Source organism: Antechinus flavipes, chromosome 3 (assembly GCF_016432865.1).
Source record: "Antechinus flavipes isolate AdamAnt ecotype Samford, QLD, Australia chromosome 3, AdamAnt_v2, whole genome shotgun sequence".
In the NCBI taxonomy this organism is placed as follows: Eukaryota; Metazoa; Chordata; class Mammalia; order Dasyuromorphia; family Dasyuridae; genus Antechinus; species Antechinus flavipes.
The window spans coordinates 18531454-18554367 of NC_067400.1; the positions used below are offsets into that span (position 1 = coordinate 18531454).

At 38.5% G+C, this 22914-nt stretch overlaps 1 protein-coding gene across 2 annotated transcripts in view; it reads left to right on the plus strand.

Annotated features, from left to right (window-relative positions):
• The first annotated feature begins 2682 nt into the window (after nt 1–2682).
• SMC4 (structural maintenance of chromosomes 4) overlaps nt 2683–22914 on the plus strand; it is a 39956-nt gene continuing 19724 nt past the window's right edge. For both annotated transcript variants that reach the window (XM_051983097.1, XM_051983096.1), the window contains exons 1-10: nt 2683–2775; nt 3076–3213; nt 3297–3475; nt 3589–3780; nt 3913–4089; nt 14835–14999; nt 15211–15338; nt 16034–16174; nt 16704–16854; nt 17878–18042. In XM_051983097.1, the coding sequence (XP_051839057.1) occupies nt 3084–3213; nt 3297–3475; nt 3589–3780; nt 3913–4089; nt 14835–14999; nt 15211–15338; nt 16034–16174; nt 16704–16854; nt 17878–18042 (1428 nt within the window). In that variant the 5' untranslated portion in view covers nt 2683–2775; nt 3076–3083. The remainder of the gene's footprint in view (nt 2776–3075; nt 3214–3296; nt 3476–3588; nt 3781–3912; nt 4090–14834; nt 15000–15210; nt 15339–16033; nt 16175–16703; nt 16855–17877; nt 18043–22914) is intronic.

Consider the following 22914-nt stretch of genomic DNA (forward strand, 5'->3'; position numbering starts at 1 on the left):
CAGGGATTTGTACACTTATTTAACGTGCCCATATGCCCAGGGATTTGTACACTTATTTAACGTGCCCATATGCCCAGGGATTGGTACACTTATTTAACGTGCCCATATGCCCAGGGATTTGTACACTTATTTAACGTGCCCATATGCCCAGGGATTTGTACACTTATTTAACGTGCCCATATGCCCAGGGATTTGTACACTTATTTAACGTGCCCATATGCCCAGGGATTTGTACACTTATTTAACGTGACCATATGCCCAGGGATTTGTACACTTATTTAACGTGCCCATAGCCCAGGGATTTGTACGCTTATTTAACGTGCCCATATGCCCAGGGATTTGTACACTTATTTAACTTGCCCATATGCCCAGGGTTTTGTACTTATTTAACGTGCCCATATGCCCAGGGATTGGTACTTATTTAACGTGCCCATATGCCCAGGGATTTGTACACTTATTTAACGTGCCCATATGCCCAGGGATTTGTACACTTATTTAACGTGCCCATATGCCCAGGGATTTGTACATTTATTTAACGTGCCCATATGCCCAGGGATTGGCACACTTATTTAACGTGCCCACATACACAAGACTGTACAGAAATGGGGGTTCCCTAAAGGTCTGGACAGTGGCTGAGGCCAGTTCCTATCTCTGTGGGTTTGCTGGTCAGAGCCGGCCCAGCCCGGCTGTTCCCCACTCCATTTGTGGGTGGTGGTCCTGGAGTCTCCCCTCCACAAGGGCAAAGGGCTCAGGGTAGAGTGACCTTTACACACGGGACCATCAGCCTCCAGCCCGTCTCTAGTGCCTGGTGCCCCTTGGGACCCCCTGCCTCCCTAATCTCAAGGGTTTGCCCAGAGGCCCCTCCACGGGGGCTGGGCTTGTTTCTCTCTGCCGTGGGTCTCCTCAGTGCCCAGTGCAGCACAGTGTGACCTTCACGGGGGTCAATGGGGAGCACTCAGTTTCCCACCTCTAGGCAGGCTGACCTCGTAGACCAGGAATGGCCACCCTGGCCAACTGCCCACCCCACTAAAAAAGTATGGGGGAGACCACAGTGACCCAGACTGAAGCCCTGAGGACCTCCACCGTGCCCTTCTAGAAGCCCAGGGCACTGAAACTGGGGGGCAGCCCAAGGCAAGAAGGACAAATGGAGGGAGGGGCATGAGAAAGCGGGAGGGGAGGGGACACGAGGAGGACATGAAGGAAGGGAGGAAGGAGGGGAAAAACAGAGAAAGAGAGAGGAGGAGGAGGAAGTGAAGAGGGGGAAGAAGTAAAAGGGGAAAGGGAGGACCCGAGAGGGGGGAACTGGAGGCAGGGAGGGGGAAGAAAGAAGTGAAGAGGAAGAGGAGGGGACACAGGGAATGGGAGCCTACGGAAAGAAGGGGGAAGAAAGAGGAAGAAGAGAGGAGAGGAAGCAAAAAGAGACGGGGAGGAGAGAAGAAGAGGAAGGAAAAGAGAGGGAGAGCAGAAAGGAGAAGTGAGGAAAGGGAGGGGGAAGAAGAAAGGGGAAGGGAGGAGGAGGAAGAGAAAAAGAAAGGGAGCAAGAGGGAGAGAGAAGAGGGGAGAAGTGAAGAATGGAAAGAGGTGATGAGGAAAAAGGGCAAGGAAGAGGAGGGAGAGAGGAGAAGAAAAACAGGGAGAAAAGAGGAGGAGAAGAGGGGGAGGGGAGGAAACAAGGATGGGGGAGCTGAGGGAGGGGAAAGGGAGGAAATAGTAAAGAGGAGGGGGAACCCGAGGAGAGGAGAAAGAAAAGAGGAGGGGGGAGGGAAGAGGAGAAAATAGGGAAGAGAGGAAGAGGAGGAAAAGGGGAGGAGGAGTAAGGAGGAGGCAAAAGAGAAAGGGAGGAGGAGGGGAGAGAAAAGTAAGGAGGGGGTATGAGGTGAGGAGGAAAAGAGGCGGGGGAGGAGAAGGGGAAGAGGAGAGAGGGGGAGGAGAAGAAAGGCAGGAGGAGGGGAGAAAGGAGGGGGAGGGGGAGCGGAGGGGAGGAGCATCCGCTAGGCCTGGGTCCGCCCGCCAGATTCCAGCCCCTCATTGCGCCCCCGGTCTAGGAGACGCCTCCCCACCCCCGGCAGCTCGTCTCGCTCCTGGTCTCGCAGCTGGCGGCCCTGGCCCGTCTCCGGCCTCTCTCAGGAATCCCTAGCCCGTACCTGTGGCCCTGGAGCTGCGGCTGCCCAGGGCCAGGCCCGCTCTCCTGCCCGCGGCTCCCGAACTCTCCATCACCATAGCGACAACCCAAGGGGCAGCGCTGGCTTCCTCTCGCGATATTTCCTACTGGCCTGCCCCGCCCTGGCAAGAAAAAAAAAAACTGTGGAAAACTGATGGGGCGGAGCTATCTAGCTTTACTCCGCCCAATCCCGCCTCCATCCACCAATCTGATTGCAGCATTTCTCGTTCCCGTTTTCAAACATTTGAAAAAAATAAGTGACAAAAAAAAAAAAGAAAAAGAAAAACTACAAAGATGCCGCTCGCGCCTCCAAGGGCGGTGCCCGAGACAAGCCGCCCTCATAGGTCCAAGACTCCAAGCCCCGCCCAGGCCCACTCTTTCTTCCTCTGCCCCTGGGGCCTGCGCGTGCGCGGTACCTCTGGAGAAAGATGGCGGCAGCAGTAGCCGCCGCACTTTTTTCAAATCTGCGCTTCCCAGGAGGCACCGCGCGTATTTGTAACGAATTTCCGTTCGAGTTTGGATTTTAGGCGCCATTTTCGAGTGGTGGAGCCGGAGCCGCCACAGCGTCCGAGCAGACGGGGAAGAGCGGGGAGCGAAGCGGAGCCTCGGGGCAGGTACCAAGCATCCGAGCCCGGGTCCAAGCCTCGGGGCCTCCCTGCCAACCTGGCCGGGCACGCGCCCGGAGACCGGACAGCGGCGGGGGCCGCGGGCGAGGGTAGAGGCAGCCGCTCCCGCCTGTCAGTCCCACGGCGGGCTGGGCCGCGAAGCCCCGGCGGGTCGGGCGTGGCGGGGGCCGGAGCCGCCGGGAAGCTGAGGGTTATGGCGGAGCTGCTGGGGAGCATGGCAAAGCTGCCGGGGAGCGGGGCGGGCGTCCGCGGGGCCCTCTCCTGATCAGTCCGCTTCCTCCGTCGCAGCCGCCGTCATGCCGCCCCGTAAAAGAACCAAGCCGTCCACGGCCCAGCAGCCGAGCGCCGCCGCCGAGCCGGACGTGCCGGAGCCCGAGCCGCCGCCGCCTGCAGCCGACCCCGATGCCGCCAAGCCCCCGGGCCCAGGTAGGCTCTCCGTGAGGGGTGGGGAGGCAGGTAGAAGGGAGGGAGCTCCCCAGGGGGCCGGCTTGACGCGCGTGTCCCCTCAGAGCCTCCGGGCCCGGAACCGGACCTGCGCAGCCTCGAGGAGATCCTGGGCGCCGTGCCCCCGCCGCCGCCCCCGGCCATGACCAACGAGGCGGGGGCGCCGCGCCTCATGATCACACACATTGTGAACCTCAACTTCAAGTCGTACGCGGGCCGCAAGCTCCTGGGGCCCTTCCACAAGGTGCACGCGCGTGGGGGGCCCTATGGGGTGGGGAGATGGGAAGGTGGGGGCGGGGGAAGGGCCTGGCCCCACGAGGGATCCCGCCCGAACCCCCGCCCCGTCCTGTCCCACAGCGTTTCTCCTGCATCATCGGACCCAATGGCAGCGGCAAGTCCAACGTCATCGACTCGATGCTTTTCGTTTTCGGCTACCGAGCCCAGAAGATCCGCTCCAAAAAGCTGTCGGTGCTGATCCACAACTCGGACGAGCATCGTGACCTGGACAGCTGTACCGTGGAAGTGCACTTTCAGAAGATCGTGGACAAGGTGGGGCCCGTGGAGGGGGGGGGGGGGCCCTCACTCTTTATACCTCACACCTGATCCCTTCTTCCCTCCATGCTCGGGGCCATCTCTGGGGAGGGAGGGGCGACCCTCGCCCACTGGGCTTTCTCCGGCCAGGAAGAGGACGACTACGAGGTGGTTCCGGACAGCGGCTTCAGCGTGTCCCGCACTGCTTATCGAGACAACTCATCCGTGTACCACATCAGCGGCAAGAAGGCCACCTTCCGCGACGTGGGCCACCTGCTGCGGAGCCACGGCATCGACCTGGACCACAACCGCTTCCTGATCCTGCAGGTGAGTGCCCATGCGCCTGCCACCCAAGCCCCTGCGGGGAAAAGTGGCCCAGTGTCTGGGAAGAAGCTCGGGTGAGACCTGAAAGTCCTCTAGCAGCACATCATGGTTTACATGTTCTTGCCGGGATGCGAATCATTATTTGCTGCTTTAGGAATTTAAGGGGAGAGTCATGGAAGAGGTGCCGGTTTCACGTTTGTGAAACTGGGGAAACTTCATTTCCTTCCCTTGTAACTTACCATGGAACTGCTTGTTCCGCTCTAGCAGCACGTAAATATTGGCGTAGTGAAATAAATCTTAAACCCCAATATTATTGTGCTGCTTTAGTGTGGCAGGCCTACAACAGCAAATGCCCTTTTTTCTTTTTAATCGCTATACTTCTCCACTTGGTTTTACGCTGCACTTTAGGGTAAACTTTTATAATGGGATATTTTCTTTTTTTTTTCCTTGTCTATTCTTGAAAAGTCATTAAAAAAAAAAAAAAACTCTCGATTTGTCCCTAACACAATTGTGAGCATATAATTATGCTTGTAAAATATTAAGCCCGTTTTTTAATTAGCCAAACAAATTTTAAGTCCCTAACATTTTAAGGCGGCCACATCTGAAACTGACTTGTGTAATTTGTTCTCTTCCTTTGTGACTTTCAGACCTTTTTTTTTTTTTTTTTTAAATTAGGACCACAGACTTGGCTAACTTAACTTCCTCAAGTCCCACTCAGTTCTAAATTTAAGATTCTACGGAACTTAAGGCAGTTACTTTGTTAGTTCATGATTTAAAACATGAAAATTGTGAGAAATAACATGACTTTGATAAAAAGCGATATGCAATAATTTGTGGAACTTTCGTTTTTTATTTTTAAAATCTCCATTCTTTACTTAAATAAAAAATAACTTTCCAAATAATTCTTGGAAGAAAATGCCATTTTCATAGATTTGTACTGCTTTTCCAAACTCTGTATTTATCCCAGACTTTGTTTGCATAGTTTTAGTTTTGAGAATAATTGTAAATTCATTTGGATTAGGATCACCAAGAATAGAATTTTTAACCCAAAACCTCAGTTTCTGGTAGCGGATTTAAGCTGTTAATACTCTTTAAGTTTGGTGCTTCTGAATTAAGTTTGAGAGACTTGAATGAAGCTATATGGCTCCATTGTCGCTGGATTTGGAAATAGGATTTCTTTTAAATAATGACAGAGGGCCCCCAGGAGGAAATATGTAAAATTTCTCTCGACTATATTTGATAACTGCCACTAAATAGTGTGATTTAAAAGAGACAAGAGAATAGATACGGGATTCTAAACAGATATAGGATTCATAGAACTTCTTCGGATTGTTTTATAAAATCCTATTTGATTGAATAGTGTAAATTTATCACCTTTTGTTTAAACACATGTTTAAAAGGTTACTTATTTCCACTTGAAAATGAAATGTTATCGAATCAGCTTTGAAAATTTCCTAAAAACTTTTAGAAAGAATTTTTATACTTATATTACAACAGGGTATCATCTATTATTGGATACAAATTTTAGTCCTTATACTAGTTTATTATGAGAATATTATTCTCATACACTTTAAAAAACAAAAGTTACACTTGGTTGATTTTTACATTATTTTAGCAGTTAAGTTTTACATACCTGAAAGTTGAAGAGCAAAAAAAAAAAAAATCTTTGATTTTAATTTCAGCCCTTTTAAATGAAAAGAACTGTCTTGACAGCCCACCTCCAATTATTGCCGTGTCTGAAGTGGGGGGGAGGGGAAATTTGTTCTTATTGTTGAAAATAAGTGGGAAATATAGTAGAATACTCTGTATAGAGGATAATAAGCATCTCAACCTTCCCTCCTTTTTTCTCCTCACACACAAATTCAGGAGTGTACCTACGAAGTTTTATAGTTAATAAATAACAAAAGTGAAAATTTTAACTAAAATTTTTTTCTGTGAGAAGGTTGGTCTGAATTATACCATGTAATTTCTTCAAAATCCTCTCTTTTTCAAAGACTTGGGATAAATGCCAGAAATGGTCAATTTTAAAAATCGAGTGAGCAAATCTTTTAGTTCAATCCACCAAGTATTATGATTCTAAAATATTTTAAAATACATTAGTAAATTTTTTCCCCAAATAGTTTACACATTCTTACAAATGCTTTTCATAATAATAGTTTTATTGCTAATAAGTTCCTTCTACCTAAATTACAGTACTAAGAAAAATTTCAACCCCAATCCTCTCTAAATCATCACAAATTTCAAAGTAGGAGATCTTTGTAAATTAAATTTATAAAAAGCTATATGTCATAGCTGGTTGATAGGTTATTTTCCTTACCCGATGACTCTAATAAATAGTTTATGGACCATGTATTTAAATTTAAGGTATTTATTTTCCGTATGGAATAAAGATGATGGGTTTAATATATATTGTTTTTTGTTTTTTTTTTTTGTAACGGATTATTTTGTAACCTTCACTTTTGAAGGTACGCTGTAAGACTGAATTCTGAATGTTAGATATTTCTGAGTGTTAGGGTATCATACAATACTTTGGAAAACAAACAAAGCTATCATGAATTCAGCAATAGTACTTACAATATTGTATTTCTTAGAAATTAGGGACCCGGATCTAAAGAGAAATAATTTTGCCCTGCAGGTGAGGTTAAGCTTTAAATGGGAGGAGTGAACTTTTAAGGGAAGGTTCATCAATTATTAATTATCGTTAGGGAAAGTTTCCATTTGGAAGACTAAAGCATGTGAAAGTAAATAAATTAGGAATATTGTCTAAATTGTATACAGTGGGGAAATGGAGATTAGATAATTAGTGAGCTATCTTTCTCAAAATTTAGGGGGAGGAGAGACCAGGAACTTGTTTTTTAAATTTGCTATTCCTGAAGTGTAAAGCTTATTGAGAATTAGTTGTTACTGACTTACGATTGAATATATATCGTATTTCATAGTTGGTGACAAAACTAAAATAATAGAAGTTGTTTAGTAATTTAAGGAAGATAAGATTTAATATCAACCACAAAGAACTTATAAATGTATCTTTTTTGCTTTCCGTTTGTTAGAGTTGTGGTTGTTAAACATTTATATAATTGAATGGGCTTATTTGCTCACCTCATCACCATGATAGTAAAATACATCTCAAAATAATTATTACAAAATGTAGAGTGGTCCACTTGGTTGATTTCCCCCCCCCCCCTACATTTTATTAAGAAATTGTTATTTGAATGTTGGAAAATGCTGTTTTTATTTATATTGCTAGTCTGTGGTATATGTGGCAGCTTTAAACAAATAAGATTGCTTTGAGGAGTTTTGTACAAAGTGATCAAGTCACGATTATAGGGTTAAATCTTAATTTACTGTGAATTATGTAACAAAATTTATTTTGCCTGTTATGTTTTATTGTGTGAAATATAATTAGCTTTTTTTTTTTTAATGATTGCCATTTTTGTATGTTTACAAATATGCCAATGTTTAAGTTGGTTAGTCATGGAAAGGTTTGAATTATCTGGCAGGTTTCTCAGAAGTGGGATTTAGTATAAAATATATTGTTCAACTTAATGAAGATAACTAATAAAGTTCACATAAATTTCTATAAGTTGCCTGACAGTGAATTTTTTTTTTGTTTAAAATTTTCAATCTAAGGTCTAAAACAACAAAAATTACTTTCATTTGTAGAATCTGTACATCTTTGGGATTTGGATTTTTTTTTTTTTTTAATGGATGATACGGTGCTACAACCACAAGCATTTAACTACACCACTTTCAAAAATTAGGATTTATACATATTATTAGAGAACTGAAAGGTCCCTGTGCATTTTTTAAAGTGATGGGATAATTCTGCTTTTTATCTGGCAGTATGCAGATAAAAAAAAAAAGTATGGTTTTTAAATATTTACTTTTTAGAGAATTTTTCAAAAATTTGTTTATTCCAAATTTTGTTTAATCATGTTTAAAATAATAAGTTTTTCTTTGGCTTACACATTTAGGAAGTCTTTAGTTAATTCACATTTTGCTGTTGAAAGATGAATTTTTTATTTGTGGTGAATGTTGAAGAATTTAGATGCTGTTTAAAAATCAAAAATACGTGAGATTCCTAGTAGAACAATACAGTGCTATGTAAGATTTTTTTTTTTTTTTCAAGTTCAAATGAGTAACTCCTGGAGTTATAATTCGTTAAGGACATGCTCTTTTTCTTGTCTCCATTATTTAGCTTAAGTCTCCTGTACAGAGTATCCCAAAAGTCTGAATGCCATTTTAAGTTTAATAAATGCTAATTTAAATTCATTAAATAAATGCTTGCCTAAATTAATTGAGCTCAAAGATAAAGACATGCTAGTTTATTATAAGAAGGTTTTTGGTTGCTGAGAAGTTTTATTCCAGCACCTAATTATAAAGAAGCATTTTTAATATTTGGATTTCTCACCTGGTTAGGTGTAATCAATTTTTGTGTCATCTTCAAATAATTTTCTATTTGTTCCGTATATTAGTGGCAGATTTACCATAACTCAAAGGTCTCAGAGAAGTAAACATGAAATAAAAAGTCAGTGTGTATGTGTGTATGAGTGATAATCCTCACCTTGTGAGGTGTTTGAATGAGCTCAGTTTACAAATGAAATGATAATTTATAAGCTTTTAAATCTCTTGACTGGACAAGGTAGTTACATAGTTGTTTAGTGAAAAACATAAGCCAGTAATCCAAAAGATCAAGATTAAAAAATAAAACCTTTGCGTGAAGAGAGGTTATAGTTATCTTCATAGTCCTCCCACTGTGAGCAAACATGCTACAGTGGAAGAATGTGATTTGGTCACAGGGGACCTAGATGTCTGAAGTCCTCCAACTCTTTGCCTTAATATCTGAATAACTGGAGACTAGTTGCTTAGCCTTTCCAAGCCTCAGTTCAGAAGAAAGGTTTCTTCTATCTTTCAATCTCTGGCTACATGATCTCATGACACACACATTGGAGAAATGCTCTAACTTCTAATATGGCAAGGTCAAGAATTAATCTTGTCTCACTACATTTGCAATCCCTTTTTCTTGGCATTCTTTAACAAATTTTTAAGGCAGATGAATAAAAACTAACCAACATGGGGTGAAAAGGGTGGAGGATCTGACTTAATGTTCCATATCCACGGTATCCCACTCCTGAAAAGTGCTCTGTCACATTCTTCATTGGTCTAATCTTGATCACATTTCACTGCATTTGGTTCAGTTGTTTTGTGCTTTCCATTTCTATTGTGGCCATTATGGATATTGTTTTCTTAGTTCTGCTTACTTAGGATCAGATCATATAAATTGGTTTCCTGTACTTATATCCATAATCCCACAGCTTACTTGGCCCATTCCCCAGCCATTTTCCCCTTCAGCTTTTTTTCTGGGACAATGGGGCATGTTTTAGTTCTTTATAGGGGGAAGGGAATAAGCATTTTTTAAGTTCCTACTATGCAAAAAGTGTTATAGACACAAATTGATATATAAACTCAAATTTCTTTAAAAAAAAAAAAAAAAACTCCACAGACCTTAAAATTTTTTTATGATTTGATTAACTTTGCCAGATTCACAGTTGTTTAGTCATAGTCAAGTTTTGAACTTAGGTCTTAGCAGTTTGAAGCTTAAAAAGAGAACAAAGGACTTATATCTTTAACATGAACTTGGAACCAAATTTATCTTTCTCAATATTCATAGAATCATGGAGTTCAGAGGGACCCTAGAGATCTTTATTTAGACTGTGACCATAGATATTCAGAGAGTGGGCAAAAAGATGAGATCATTTAGACAGTAGAATTGACAAACCTATGGGGGTCATTAAACTTTGAAACTCATGGCCAATTTAAATGTATTAACTTGGAGCATTCTTGTCCTTTTGGGCAATTGTTTAATTAAAGTGGTAGATTTCCTGGTATTGTATTTTAATGCTTTGTCCAGTTTGACACCAAACATAGTACTTGAAGAATGCTGATAAAATGCTTATTAACATTTTAATGGCTCTTAGACTTATTATGGGCATTCATTTCTATAATGGATTTAAGAAAACTACAGGCTATAAGTCTACCAGCTTTGGGAAACAGTACCCACTTTTTATCTGCAGAAATGTTCTGATAGAAAAAGTAAGGCTTGGCCTTTGATTACATAGCAGCTTAATTTTTTATAAGGCACCTTTCTGACAACTGATAGCAAAAAAGAAATTTGACTTCTGCTACCAAAATACACATCAGAATTTCATACTGAAAATGCTCTTAAGTGTACCTCATAGTTCTAACCCCTTGTGAGATACAATTCCTACAAGCTTGATCATCTTTTTCTTGCCTCCAATATAATGAGGATTTATTAATAATTTGTATGAATGACTTATGATGGCCATACTTGTATGAATATTTTTAATAAGTATATATTTTATGTACTTCCAAGATATCTGCCATTTTTGAGATCACTTAAAATGCACTGTTGCAAGAAAATAAATAGTTTTAAACCCCAAAAAAAGTTGTTCTATATTACTATTAAGTTTTTTTTTTCATTCAGATCAATTGAATGTTTGTTTTAGTATTAAGTCTAGAAATTGAAGAAAAATTGTTAAGTTCTAGGAGCATTTGGAGAGACAGTTAAATAAGTCCTAGTGTTCCTTTTTGCTTAGTCCAACCATATTGTCTACCTAGATCCATCTAATCTTTTACCTTTATACTTTGGAATAATGTACTTACCGACACACACAGTGCTTTTCATTTGGGTAGAAGGAGTTGACAAAATGTTGCTATTTATCCAAAAGGCTGTCTGCTATGTTGCATATATTTTTAGTCCCTTTAACTTGGAAGTCTTGAAATTTTCTCAAGTATTAGGTAATAATTATTGACCCATGGAATTTTAGAGTTAGATTGATAGCTTAAATCCCATTATAGAGAATTTCCAGCGAGACTACAAATTTTCTTGCTTGCTACAATTTTTATTCAGGTACTTAAATAACTGGACTAATATTTTAATTATTAATTCTCAGTGTTTTCACAGTTGGACCTTGAATTTTTTAAGTATTTTTCTTTTACATGTGATTTTTAAATTGAAGAGAAAAAATTTCTCCATTTATATTATGAGATAATTTTCTTATCTTTTCAAATTTAAAATGTTTGATACCATATCCTTTTTACAGCTAATCAATTAGCCAGTATCTGTTAGGTGCCAAACACTGTAAGCCAATAAAATAAAGCAGTTCCTACTTGTTGAAGGGAGTTTATATCTTAATGTGAGAGTTAAGTTCATAAATAAATATAAGCCTAATAACCATCAGGTCATTTTAGAAAGTAGAATTCTTTAACAGTTGGGATCAGGACAGGATTTACATGAAAGGTACTTATGTCATAAAGAAAAGGTTTCTTAGGAGTGATTGCAGTGATTATGTATAGATTAATCTGTAAAATCATGAAGATGTCCCTTAGAAAAGAAAACTGAAAATACAAACCAAGGTATTTTTCTCACATTTAAAAAATAGTAGCAAATGATCATGTTTTTAAGGAAGTGTTAAGGATACAGAAAGAATGCTATATAGTTGGTAAGGAATATAATCATTTTTCTGGAAGATAAGAGCAAGATTTCCTTTGATTCAGAGTAACTGACTTTGCCCAAAGTTTCTCCCAAAGTCTGCTTTCAGACAAGCCTTTATTAGTCATTTATGGAGAGTTCTTATGGAGTAGAGGCTGGCCATCCCTGAGGCAGCAGCACATGCTGAACAAGAAGCAGGAGGCACATCATAATGGCAATATCCAGCTGCCCCCCAACCCACAGTCACTGCTTTAGCCACTGTCTCATAATCTGCTGAAGAGAGCCCAGGAGCCAAGAACCTGAGATTGGTGCTGTGCTCACCCTCTGAGAAGCAGCTCCTATGTAGAAACAGCCTAGCAAAGTTCTGTGGATGCTCAGGCAGATCCACTGAAGAAGAGCCTCTAGATACTTGTCTCCAGTGTCTGGTTCTGTCAGAGTGCAAGGCCACAAACTCATCAGATGGTGCCGGCAAAGAGGACATACGAAGAGGCCATCTTAGCCGCAAGCCCCTGGAAAAGAGAGATTTAGTTTTCTGTTATACATCCTAAGTGCTTAGTACGGACCTCCTTCAAGTCAAGCACATTTTAGTACCATTGAGTCCAGGTTCTCCATGTTCTTGCTTTCAGAGAAATAGACAAACTGATAGTGAGTCTTCTTGAGAGAGGCATTTTGGATACCAGTTTAACATAACACTTTAAATTTTTGCCACTTGGAAAATTCGCTCATCCAGAAACTCATTTCCTCCTCCTTGGAAAAGCAGAAACTAAGTAGGTTGTTGTTTTTATGTTTGCATTGAGAGGAACAAAGACCACTAGGTGTCATCATCTGATACCAAACCACCTCATCCGTTTTTAAAAAGTGTTTGAAGTGGAAGGAAGATTTTATCATTAATTGTGCAGGTTTATTATTATATTACAGGGACTATTTACAATTCTTGTATAATATTTTGCACTTTATTTGTTAATTTATTATCACAATGATGTTCCTGTTACCAGCACTGGCAAGCTCAATTGTCTAAAAGGCTTGAAATATATTCAGTTAATTTCAAACATGGCTTGAATCAAGTTGATATTAAGAGGCCTGTTGTGGGAGGCATGTAAGGATGCTGCCATTTTTAGTCGTCCTTTGTTTCTATCACTATCCCAAGAATAGTTAAAATGAGTGTGTTATTTCTGGTTATCCCACTTCCTCTGTAATTCCAGATACTCAAATCAGGGCCAGCATCTGAAATGTTATGTATAAACTATAAAGTAAGCTGTTATTAGGTGGAATTAGCTGTTCTCAAGTCCAAAGACTAGCAGTAGCCAATACTTCAAAACAAACTTTTTAAACATCAGAAAGTACACATATATGTCATGTGTGCCTTACACACCAACTTTACACATGAATGTATGTTTTATAGAGGGAAGAAAAGAATTCCAGACACATTTTCATTGGACTATTCAGACTTAATAAAATGATTTACTAAAGATTCTGCAGGGGTTCCCAAAAGAATTACAATTTTGAGCTTTCGTAGCTTAAAATATGGGCACACTTCCCTGTCTAGCAGACCTTCCTTCCCTACCTTTTAAACCACTTGGCTTCTTGTCTCGTTTTTTTCTGCTGAATTTGCATGATCATGTTAATTTTTCTTAACTAGGGTTTGGGGAGGAGTGGTGTGGGGGAATTTTCATAATTATTGATATTGAAGTTCTGGACTATAGCTAAAGTTTGTGTTATTTCTGTTTATCCAGTTTACTCCCATTTAGTCTAGATACCTGAAATGAGACCAGAATTCTTTTCTAATTCATCAGCTATTTCAAAAAAATCATTCATTAGAAGGACCATTGGTTGAAAACTTATGTGGCTCCTTCAAATGTGAATGTCTGGGAAAGAAAGAATCTGCTAATCTAGAGTAGAAGTAAAGTCTTTTGAGTAGATGAAGTTCAGAATTTATTTTACCTTCCAGATGTAATTTAAAGAAACAGCAAAGGTTCAATACATTACTGTTTGCCTATTAATGGTAGTAGTAGGTAAAAAGCATATTCATAAGGAGAAAAACTAAAACTCTGGCCTTACATATACAGATAAAAAATAATTGTTCTAGGAAGCCTTATATTCCAACATTATCTTAGGAGGCTTTTTAATAGTGTGTATGAAGGTCAATCTTGTACTTGCTAAGAGGGAGACAATTGCACATTCCACATGTAAAGATCTATATTATCAAATGATGGTTAAAGGTTCAGGATTTCATACCTAGGGGGTGATATGTCTAAAAGTGAAGAACTCCCTCTATATTTGGCATTCTCCTGTTTATAGCAGGCATTTTGCCCTGCAGGAGAAATAGGCCTACACATGTTCATCTATAATCTTTCTTCCTCAACAGACTAAATGGCTGCCTCGCAAAACTGCCATAAAGGGGTTTGAGGTAGCTTCCATTGTATAAATGGGAGCTGCCCTTTTTTTTGGCAGTTGACTGTTGAGAACTTTTGAAAAACACATAAATGCAATTTAATAAGTTAATTGAAAACCAAAACTAATAAAGAATTTAGCATTTTTCATTAAAATTTTAATTAAAATTAAAAATTTGGCATTTTCTGATATGGTAAATTAGCTGATTTTTTTTCCTCTCCACAACTAGAATTTTAATGAATACAGGCTACATTTCAACTAAAAAGGAATTGAAGTACTTGGTCAAAAAATTTTTTACTCTCATCTTAATTCAAATAAAACAATTTGCAGCCAGTGGGATTTTACTTTTACAAGTATGACACATGAATGCTGTTTTAAAATGGATACATTGACTTTCTAATTGCTTGCACTAATTTTTAAAACATCATAGCAATATGTGGGACCCCTTCACCAAACATGACATAATTATTGAAATACCAATGCTATCATGTTCAGGTTTTGTGTGGGGGTAATATTAAATGATGACATTGAAGCTTAACCTTGGTTTATGTTGAAAAGCAAATTGGAAAAAACTGTTCAAAAGAGACAGTAGAAAATTGTGTTTTCAAAAATTAAGAACAACTTGAAAGAAAACTGGACTTTTGCTTGTTTTGCTTATTTCTGTAGTGAATACATTGCTATCAAATGTAGCAGCTAGAAGCAATTTTTGGATCTCATTTTAATTAGCCATTTAAGCTGACTTTGGCAGTGTATGTACTTATTTGTTTTTATTCTTTGACTGCTTTGATTCCATTTCTGACTTTTTCATGTTAAATCTTACTGAAATTTGAATTTTTTTTAAAAGGGTGAAGTTGAACAGATTGCTATGATGAAACCAAAAGGCCAGACTGAACATGATGAGGGTATGCTTGAATATTTAGAAGATATAATAGGATGTGGACGGCTAAAAGAGCCTATTCAAGTCTTATGTCGAAGAGTTGAAATATTAAATGAACAAAGAGGAGAGAAGGTAAATTTCCTGCAATTATATTTTTATCTTAAACATCTAGCTTAGAAATTTGAAATATGGGTGCATCATTTTTCTAAAAGTTTATTGTATTTATTTTCATTTCCATTTTTTATTATTTACAATTTTATGTTGCACTAAATTTTCATCTAATTTTTCAGAGTTGGGAAAATTTGGTTTGTGATTCATATAGTTCAAACATTGTTTCTTGTAGTTAAACAGAGTTAAAATGGTAGAAAAAGAAAAGGACGCCCTAGAAGGAGAGAAAAATACAGCCATCGAATTTCTTACCTTGGAAAATGAAGTGTTCAAGAAAAAGAATCATGTCTGTCAGTATTACATGTAAGAAAGCTCATGAATTTTTAGTGTTAATGTCTGTTATAGCTATGATTGAGTATAACCCAGACCACATTAGAGACAGCTGCACTCCACTGTAGTAATCAAATGAGCAGTGGATGTGGAGTCACTGGAGACCAAGGGTTATGTGCCCCAGACCCTCAGGTTAGATGGCTATGAGCAAGTCCATACATAAACCTTTGAGCCCCCGTTTCCTTCTTTGTAAAATGGAGCTAATGATTCTGATAAGTGGAACTTCTTGTGGAATTTGGGAGATCAAATACCATAAAATACCTTAAGATGTGAACTATGTATATCCAGTTATCATGGGTCACATGCAGTATCAAAAATAAGTGCTCTTATTTCCATATATTTAAAAAGTAGGAGCCATAGAGCAAAATGGGTCACACTTTACATTTTAAATAGCAGAAATTTAAAATTTTTTCTCATCAGGAGTTATCCAAATTAGCAAGCTATGAGCACAATGCCTGGCACATAGTGGGCATCTAATAAGTGTTTATCAGACTAAATTATATGCATTGTATACATATAGTTTATGGAGAAAGAGATGGAATCGAATAAGAGTTGACTAGATATTAAAGGTCTTGGAAGGGATGGATACCTTTCATTCTACTACTTTAAGGTACATAAATTTGAGACATCTTGTGATCTTAAAATATTTTTTTTTAATTTTTTTTTAGTCATGATTTGCAGAAACGAATTGCCGAAATGGAAACTCAGAAGGAAAAAATTCATGAAGATACAAAAGATATTAACAAGAAGAGCAGTAAACTAGCAGATGAAATGAAAGCCAAGACTAAAGCTTTAAAAGACGTTGAAAAGTAAATTTTTTTCCTTCTAAGAATTATTTGGCTTAGCTTTAAATTCATATTAAAGCTGTGATTAAATAAATGGCTTATGTACAAAATAGAATGAGTTCTATATATCCTATCTAGATTAATTAGGAAACCAAAATAAAGTATTCTTGTGAGGTACTTCATATCATAGAAGTGCTCTAAATTTCCTGGTGGAAAAAAAGAAAGTTTTTAGTTTTGAGTTTGTTTATTTGTTTGTTTGTTTTTTACTGAGTAGAAAATAAAAAACTAGAAATTAGCCCTAAAGTCTTAACTTTGGAAATGACCCTATAGAGGAGATCTCTGTGTAAATCAAGAAAAGTAACAATTCCAAGAATCATTATAAGAATAAGAGGGGGAAACTTGGACTAAAGATTAAAAAAAAAAAAAGAATTTGTAATGTGAGTTGCATTAAATTTTTAATTTGGAAGATAGCAATGAAGTATTTTGCTTGATTTTTTTTTCTCTTTTACTATCCTAAATAGTATTTGAACATGGTTTACTTATTTTACTATAGGAAACTTAATAAAGTTACAAAATTTATTGAGGAAAACAAAGAGAAATTTACACAGCTGGATTTGGAAGATGTTCAAGTTAGGGAAAAAATGAAACATGCTAAAAATAAGGCCAAGAAACTTGAAAAGCAGCTCCAAAAAGATAAAGAAAAGGTAAGTACTATATGAGAAATTTCAGTTATAAAATATACAAGTATATAATTGAATTTTGTTAATGGGAGGGGGATGTCTTAATTGTTTACTACATTGCTTTCAATTACTTTCAAAAGTTGGAATGTAAATTTTGAGCTTAGCTAGGCAATAAAATGTTAAGGGAAAGTGAAACTGTCTCATGAAAGTAACTGCCCTCCACAATTTCCATCATCAAGGATATATAATTGGAACTGCTGATACTTCACATAAACAATTAGCAGCGTGGTTACAAAGTACTTGGAAAACAGGACAGTCGTGCCCTCACATGAAGTTGCTCCAGCCAACAATTATTTCATGATAAAGTTGTTGGTTGAATTGAATACATTATAATCAAACGTCATCCTAAAGTCTAGGGAGGAGAACCTCCTATTAAATAAGGCATCCATCATGAGGCATAAAACTACATATACCATGTTTGAGATAGATTTGGAAATAACACCAGTCTAAACTGACTTCTGAAATTTTAAAATATGACATGAATAAAGAAAAGGAGCCGGGAATACCTGGAGTTCAAAGGCTTTTCTTTAATTTCATTGCTGTTTGGCTCTAGAAAAATCATTTGACCCCAGTGTTCTAGGGAGTTTAGGTTTTAATTTTGTTTTCAGGGAGTTTTCTACAAAGCTAAGATACAGTTGAGTTGCCTATCTTCATCTTTGGAGGGAATTTCCACACCACTTAAATCATGGGTCAAATCTTTAAAAAGAGGTGGTAAGAGGGTCTACACAGGTCCTCATTTTTTTTTTAAGTTTACAGTAATAAACAGGTGGATAAGAAGCCTTATTTCAAAACTCATGAGTTCTTCTCAAGAAAACTCATTTGAAAAATAAAGATACTGAATCAGCCTGAATTGGTTCCCATTGGAGAGAATTTATTTTGGTAAATGACTAAACATGATAAATCATATCTCTTTCTAGTTAGTGTGAAAAACAGGATTGTGTGTGCCTATCGAGATATTTATCATCATGGCTCTGATGTGTCTTCCAGGTTGAGGAATTTAAAGGTGTACCTGCCAGCAGTGAAAAGATAATCACTGAAACAACAGCTAGAAAAACTATTCTGGAAAAGGAAAAGGAAAAAGAGGAGGAAAAATTAAAGCAAGTTATGGATAGCCTTAAACAGGAAACTAAGGAACTTCAGAAGGAAAAAGAGGTATGTAGATGTATATGACTGAATAGTATTTACTTTTACTTCTATATGGATTTTTTTTTTTTAAGACTAAGAAGGAAGATTTTTTGCAAAGAATACAGAAGGCTAAATTCCTGGAAAGAAGAATAAATTTGGAAAACAGGTACAATAATGCCCTCACATGAAATTGTTACCACCAATATAATTTCATAATACAGCTGTTGGTAAACATTGGTTAAATTGAATACATTATAACCAAGCTTCAATCTTAAGTATCCTTGGCAATTTCTTTAGGCAATCCTCTCAGACCAGCTCAGCCCTTAGTGATCAGGTTATTTTGTCTTTTACTTTGATTGTTAAATGTGTTAGGAAGAGGTTAATCATTCTATACCAACACTTTAAAAAGCTATGCGCTTATGAAGTAGTCTAACATACACACATACATAGTTAATTGGATACCTTCTCCATTTCTGAAACTCAAAAAAAAGCAGAAATTCACAGAATTGGAGAGTCAAAAAGGACCCCCCAAACCATCTAACGCAATCCCCATACTAAAGGAAATTTTATATTCTCTAATGTTAGAGTTGAACTGACTGCCTCCCATAGTAGTATTTTATTTAAAGTCATGTTTTAAAGTTATCTCTTCGATCTGGACATTTATACTCTAGTTATCAAATTACAACGACATGAATGCTAGGGGATTGTGCAAAATTTTGTTGTTTAAACAATTAAAAAAAAAAAACTTTAAAAGTGCATTCCATTTTCTCACTGACTTTTGAATGCTTTCCCATGGGGGTAGGAAGTAGAAGCCATTGAATTAAAAGATGGTAATAGAATGAGTAGAAATTATTAGCGACAGCCACTCTGGTATTGTTAAACCTTAGGCTTGTTCAATAACTATATGCTTGCTGAAAATAGAGGTATGATGCCTTACATATAACTGCTGAATAAATATTATGGAAAGTCAAACAATTCATCAGTGAAATGCTTCATGAAGATGATCTAGTCCCAGCTTGATGTTTTGTTGTTTGCTTGTTTTTTAATTGAAGACGGCAAAACTCAGTTATGATATCTGTTCCTTTGACCACTGAAGTAAAATACTAGTGACTGGTGACAGGCTCAAGGTCTTTGACTATTCATGTATAAAAGCAAGGCAGAGTGGAGGACATAGGTCATCATAGCTGAGCAACTGTTGCTGGGTTTTCAGTGGGACACTAACATACAGAAGTTGGGGCAAATAAAGAAATAAATAAAATGGCATTTAAGTGCTTTCTGGTATTAGGCATTGTAACCATTAAAGGACCTCTGCACTTAAAGAGTTTGTGTCCTAATGAAAAAGCAGCATGTAAAATGGAAGTGACAAAGGAAGTTGTTTGGTTCTAGAGAAGTAGAAAGCAAGAGAAGGGGGGAAGGAGGTCCTGGCAAGTAGGGATGAGGTGATTTGTGGGAAGGACTCATTGGAATATGAAAATTAGTCATAATCTAGAATTTAAAGTTTTTGCAGGGGCCCCTTCTAAACCAAACCCCAAAGAAGATGAAATTGTTGAGTTACAGTGGTATAATATAGAAGGTAGCAAAACAAGCTGGAAATTCAGCTGGTAGAGAAAAAAAAAAGAATGTCTGGGAACATGGTGTCTTCTGGTGGGAGCCAGGTGTCTGGAGTGAGTGGTTGGAAGTACAAAATGAAGGGAAATCTTGAAAGTCCAGAGGCACAGTAGAAAGGAGAGTTAAGGAAAAGAACTGCTTGTTCATCACAGTTTGAGAGAAGTATCACATACGTACATTTGTCAGTTAGGGATTGAGACCAGATGGGAGAAATAGGGGTCCTTCTCCAGTTCAGTTTTTTCTGCAAGTACTCCACTGTCTGATAGTTGGTCACTGCCTCCTTCACAGAGATGGTAGTGGGAGCTGCAGGTAAAGTCCTTGAAGAGGCCGGATGCTATCTAGAGCCAAAACATTTATGGTTTGTTTTGTTGTTTTTTTGTTGAGGCAATTGGGATTAAGTGACTTGCCCAGGGTCACATAGCTAGGATGTGTTAAGTGTCAGACTAGATTTGAGCTCAGGTCTTCTGACTTCAGGGCTGGTGTTCTATCGACTGCACCACTTGGCTGCCCCCTATGGTATCTTTTGAATGAGAACATTGAAGAATATGCATATTTCTTAGAATCTTGTGGTACTTTTACAAAAATAAACACTGCTGGGATACAGAGAAATAAAAATCAGAAATGTTAAACATCTTTTCTAGAGCACAATACAGCAAAGATAAGAAGATATAGGAGAAAGAGACAGTACTTGATAAAATGAAATCCAATAATATATAAAAAACTGTTGAAGAGAATGATGAGAAAACCAAATTTCTAAGATACATATAGTAGAAGAAAAAAGATTCATGATGTGCAGTTTTTAAAATAAGGAAAAGCATTAAAGAGAATGTCTTCAAAATTATAGGAAATTATATATATATATATATATGAAATATATACAAAATAACAAAATATATATAGAAAACAAAAAGACTGTAGAGCTGATAAAATCTATGAAATCTGATTCTTTGAAATAACCTTAAAAGAAGATAAAAATTGCAGACAGAAAACAAGAGATCATAATGCAGAGGGGATAAGTGTTAGGACCTAATATGCAGATTTGCTAGCTAATAATTTAAAACATGGAAAACTGTCCTCAAAGATAATCAATTAATAGAACACTCAGCAGTACAATTTCTGTAAAGGAAATTGAACTAGCTGTAAAAGAACAGTTATCTTATTTCACTAAAAAGGCCATTTCCTCCCATATGATTATACTTAGTTTTATCAGGTAAGTGGTTCTTAAGGCTGCAAACCTAACTAATTCATTTGCCTTCTGGAAAGTATTTCTGCTCTCTTACCTCTTTGTAATATCGACTGTTGGATTTCATATGATCCTGACTTTAACTCCTTAGTACTTTAATTTTCTTTTTCTGAATACTTAAAAAGTATTCTCTCTGATCTGAAGAATCTGAAACTTGACTATTATGTTCCTGGAAGTTTTCTTTTTAGATTTCTTTCAGGAAGTAAGCAGTGGAATCTTTGTATTTCCATTTTGCCCTTCTGATGTGAAGCAATCTTGGAAGTTGTCTTTCTTATATTTTATCTTCTTGATCTGTTCTCCAGATTTGTTTTCTTATGAGATGTTTCATGTTCTGTTCTATTTTTTCATTCTTTACATTTTGTTTTTTGTTTTGTTTTTTTCTCAATCTCATTCACTTGATTTCAAATTCTTTTGAGTTCTTCTACAAATTCTCTCTGGCGAGGAGCCATTTCACGTTATTCTTTGGGGTAGAAAATCTTCCCTGTTCTCATAGTAAGTTTCTATGGTTGGATTCTTTCTTCTTTGCCCATTCTTCCTCTTTAAAAAAAAAAAAAAAAGTATTAATGTAAGCATCTGTAATCACGAGGTGGAGGGATGGTGCCTTCGTTTCAACCCTCCCCTCTGACCTGGAACCTCAAACCAAGAGCTCCCCTTCCCGCAAGGGTTTGCAGCTAGCAGCATCCCTGCCTCTTCTGCATTCCTGGTATGCTGGCTCCTTCTCACTCACAGTGCATCCCTGCAGCACAGCTGGGCTTGGCTCCTGATCAGGCCAGGGTCCTTCAGTCTTCTCTGCACTCAAACCCTCCCACTCTGTTTGAAGTTGGGGGAGGGGTGAAAGTCTCTTGTGTTTCTTGCTGAGGCTGCAGGCTGGAGGGTTCCCCACTTGGTGTTTGTGTGGAATTAGCCTGGAGGTGTTGGCATTGCACCCGGGTTAATCCTTGCCCTGGAGTCTTTCTTCGTTTCTTCTCCCATTATATCAGGAGGACCCCTATTCTGCCCCAAGTCCTCTTTATTTTTCACCAATCTCTGGAGAGCTTGAAATGTTCCAACTTGTTACACCATTTACCCAGAATCCTTCCCCTATTATTTGGATTTTAAATTTATTTTCAACTTTTTTTAAAATTCTTGTTTCATGTCTTCAGGAATTCTGGCTATATTTGCCCCCAAGCACGTTTTTTATTGTTGGTTTTAGAGCTGTGCTTGTACTCTGGAATCAATGCCTTGGTCTGAGTTTCTGGCAGATGTGTCCTGTAATAGCTTTCTGACATGGAACTCTTTGGTTTGCTCATTCTTCTTGCCTTTTTCCTGACTTTGCGCAGGATATTAAGGATGGGCTTTGCATACCTGAGGAATATCCAAGCTCAGCTTTTGTCCTAGTAGCTCGAGCTGTGCTCCAGGATATTGGGAACAGCTCAGGCTTTTGGTGTTCCCAAAGAGGTGTCTTTGTAAAAAGTCTTTGTCCTAACGCTCATCTGAGCTCTTGGGCTCCTGACCTTGGTGGGAGTTTGAACTGGCTCTACTCCTGCCATCAGAAGCACACAGTTATTACCATTTGCTTCTAAATGTGTTCTTCTCACCACTCACAACCCAGAGCCTATAACTACTTCTCCCTCTGCACAGATCCCCTCTGCAATCTGCCCTATCTCTGACCTGTAAATCTAGGTAGTGGGTGACAGCTGCCAGAATGCATAATTATACTTATACCTTGCTCACACTGGAAAACAACTTCCATTTTCTTTCAGCTCCCACATAGTGGAGCAGCATGGTGTGCCCCTGACCACACTCAGTCTCTAGTTTTTACAGAACCCTATTTTTCTTTGCCAGCTGGTCTAGAACAATGATTGGCTGTGATCTTCATGGATAAATTGTAGTAGAAGACTCTTTGTTCCTGGTATTTCACCATCTTCACTTCACAAATAGTCTTAATAAATGTAAACCAGGGAAGCATTGGCAAAGAGAGAGAACCATAGGCCATCATTGTTGAATGTTAACTTAAAAATTTTAAATAAGATCCTGGCAAAACAAAATATAAACAAAAAACTATTCAC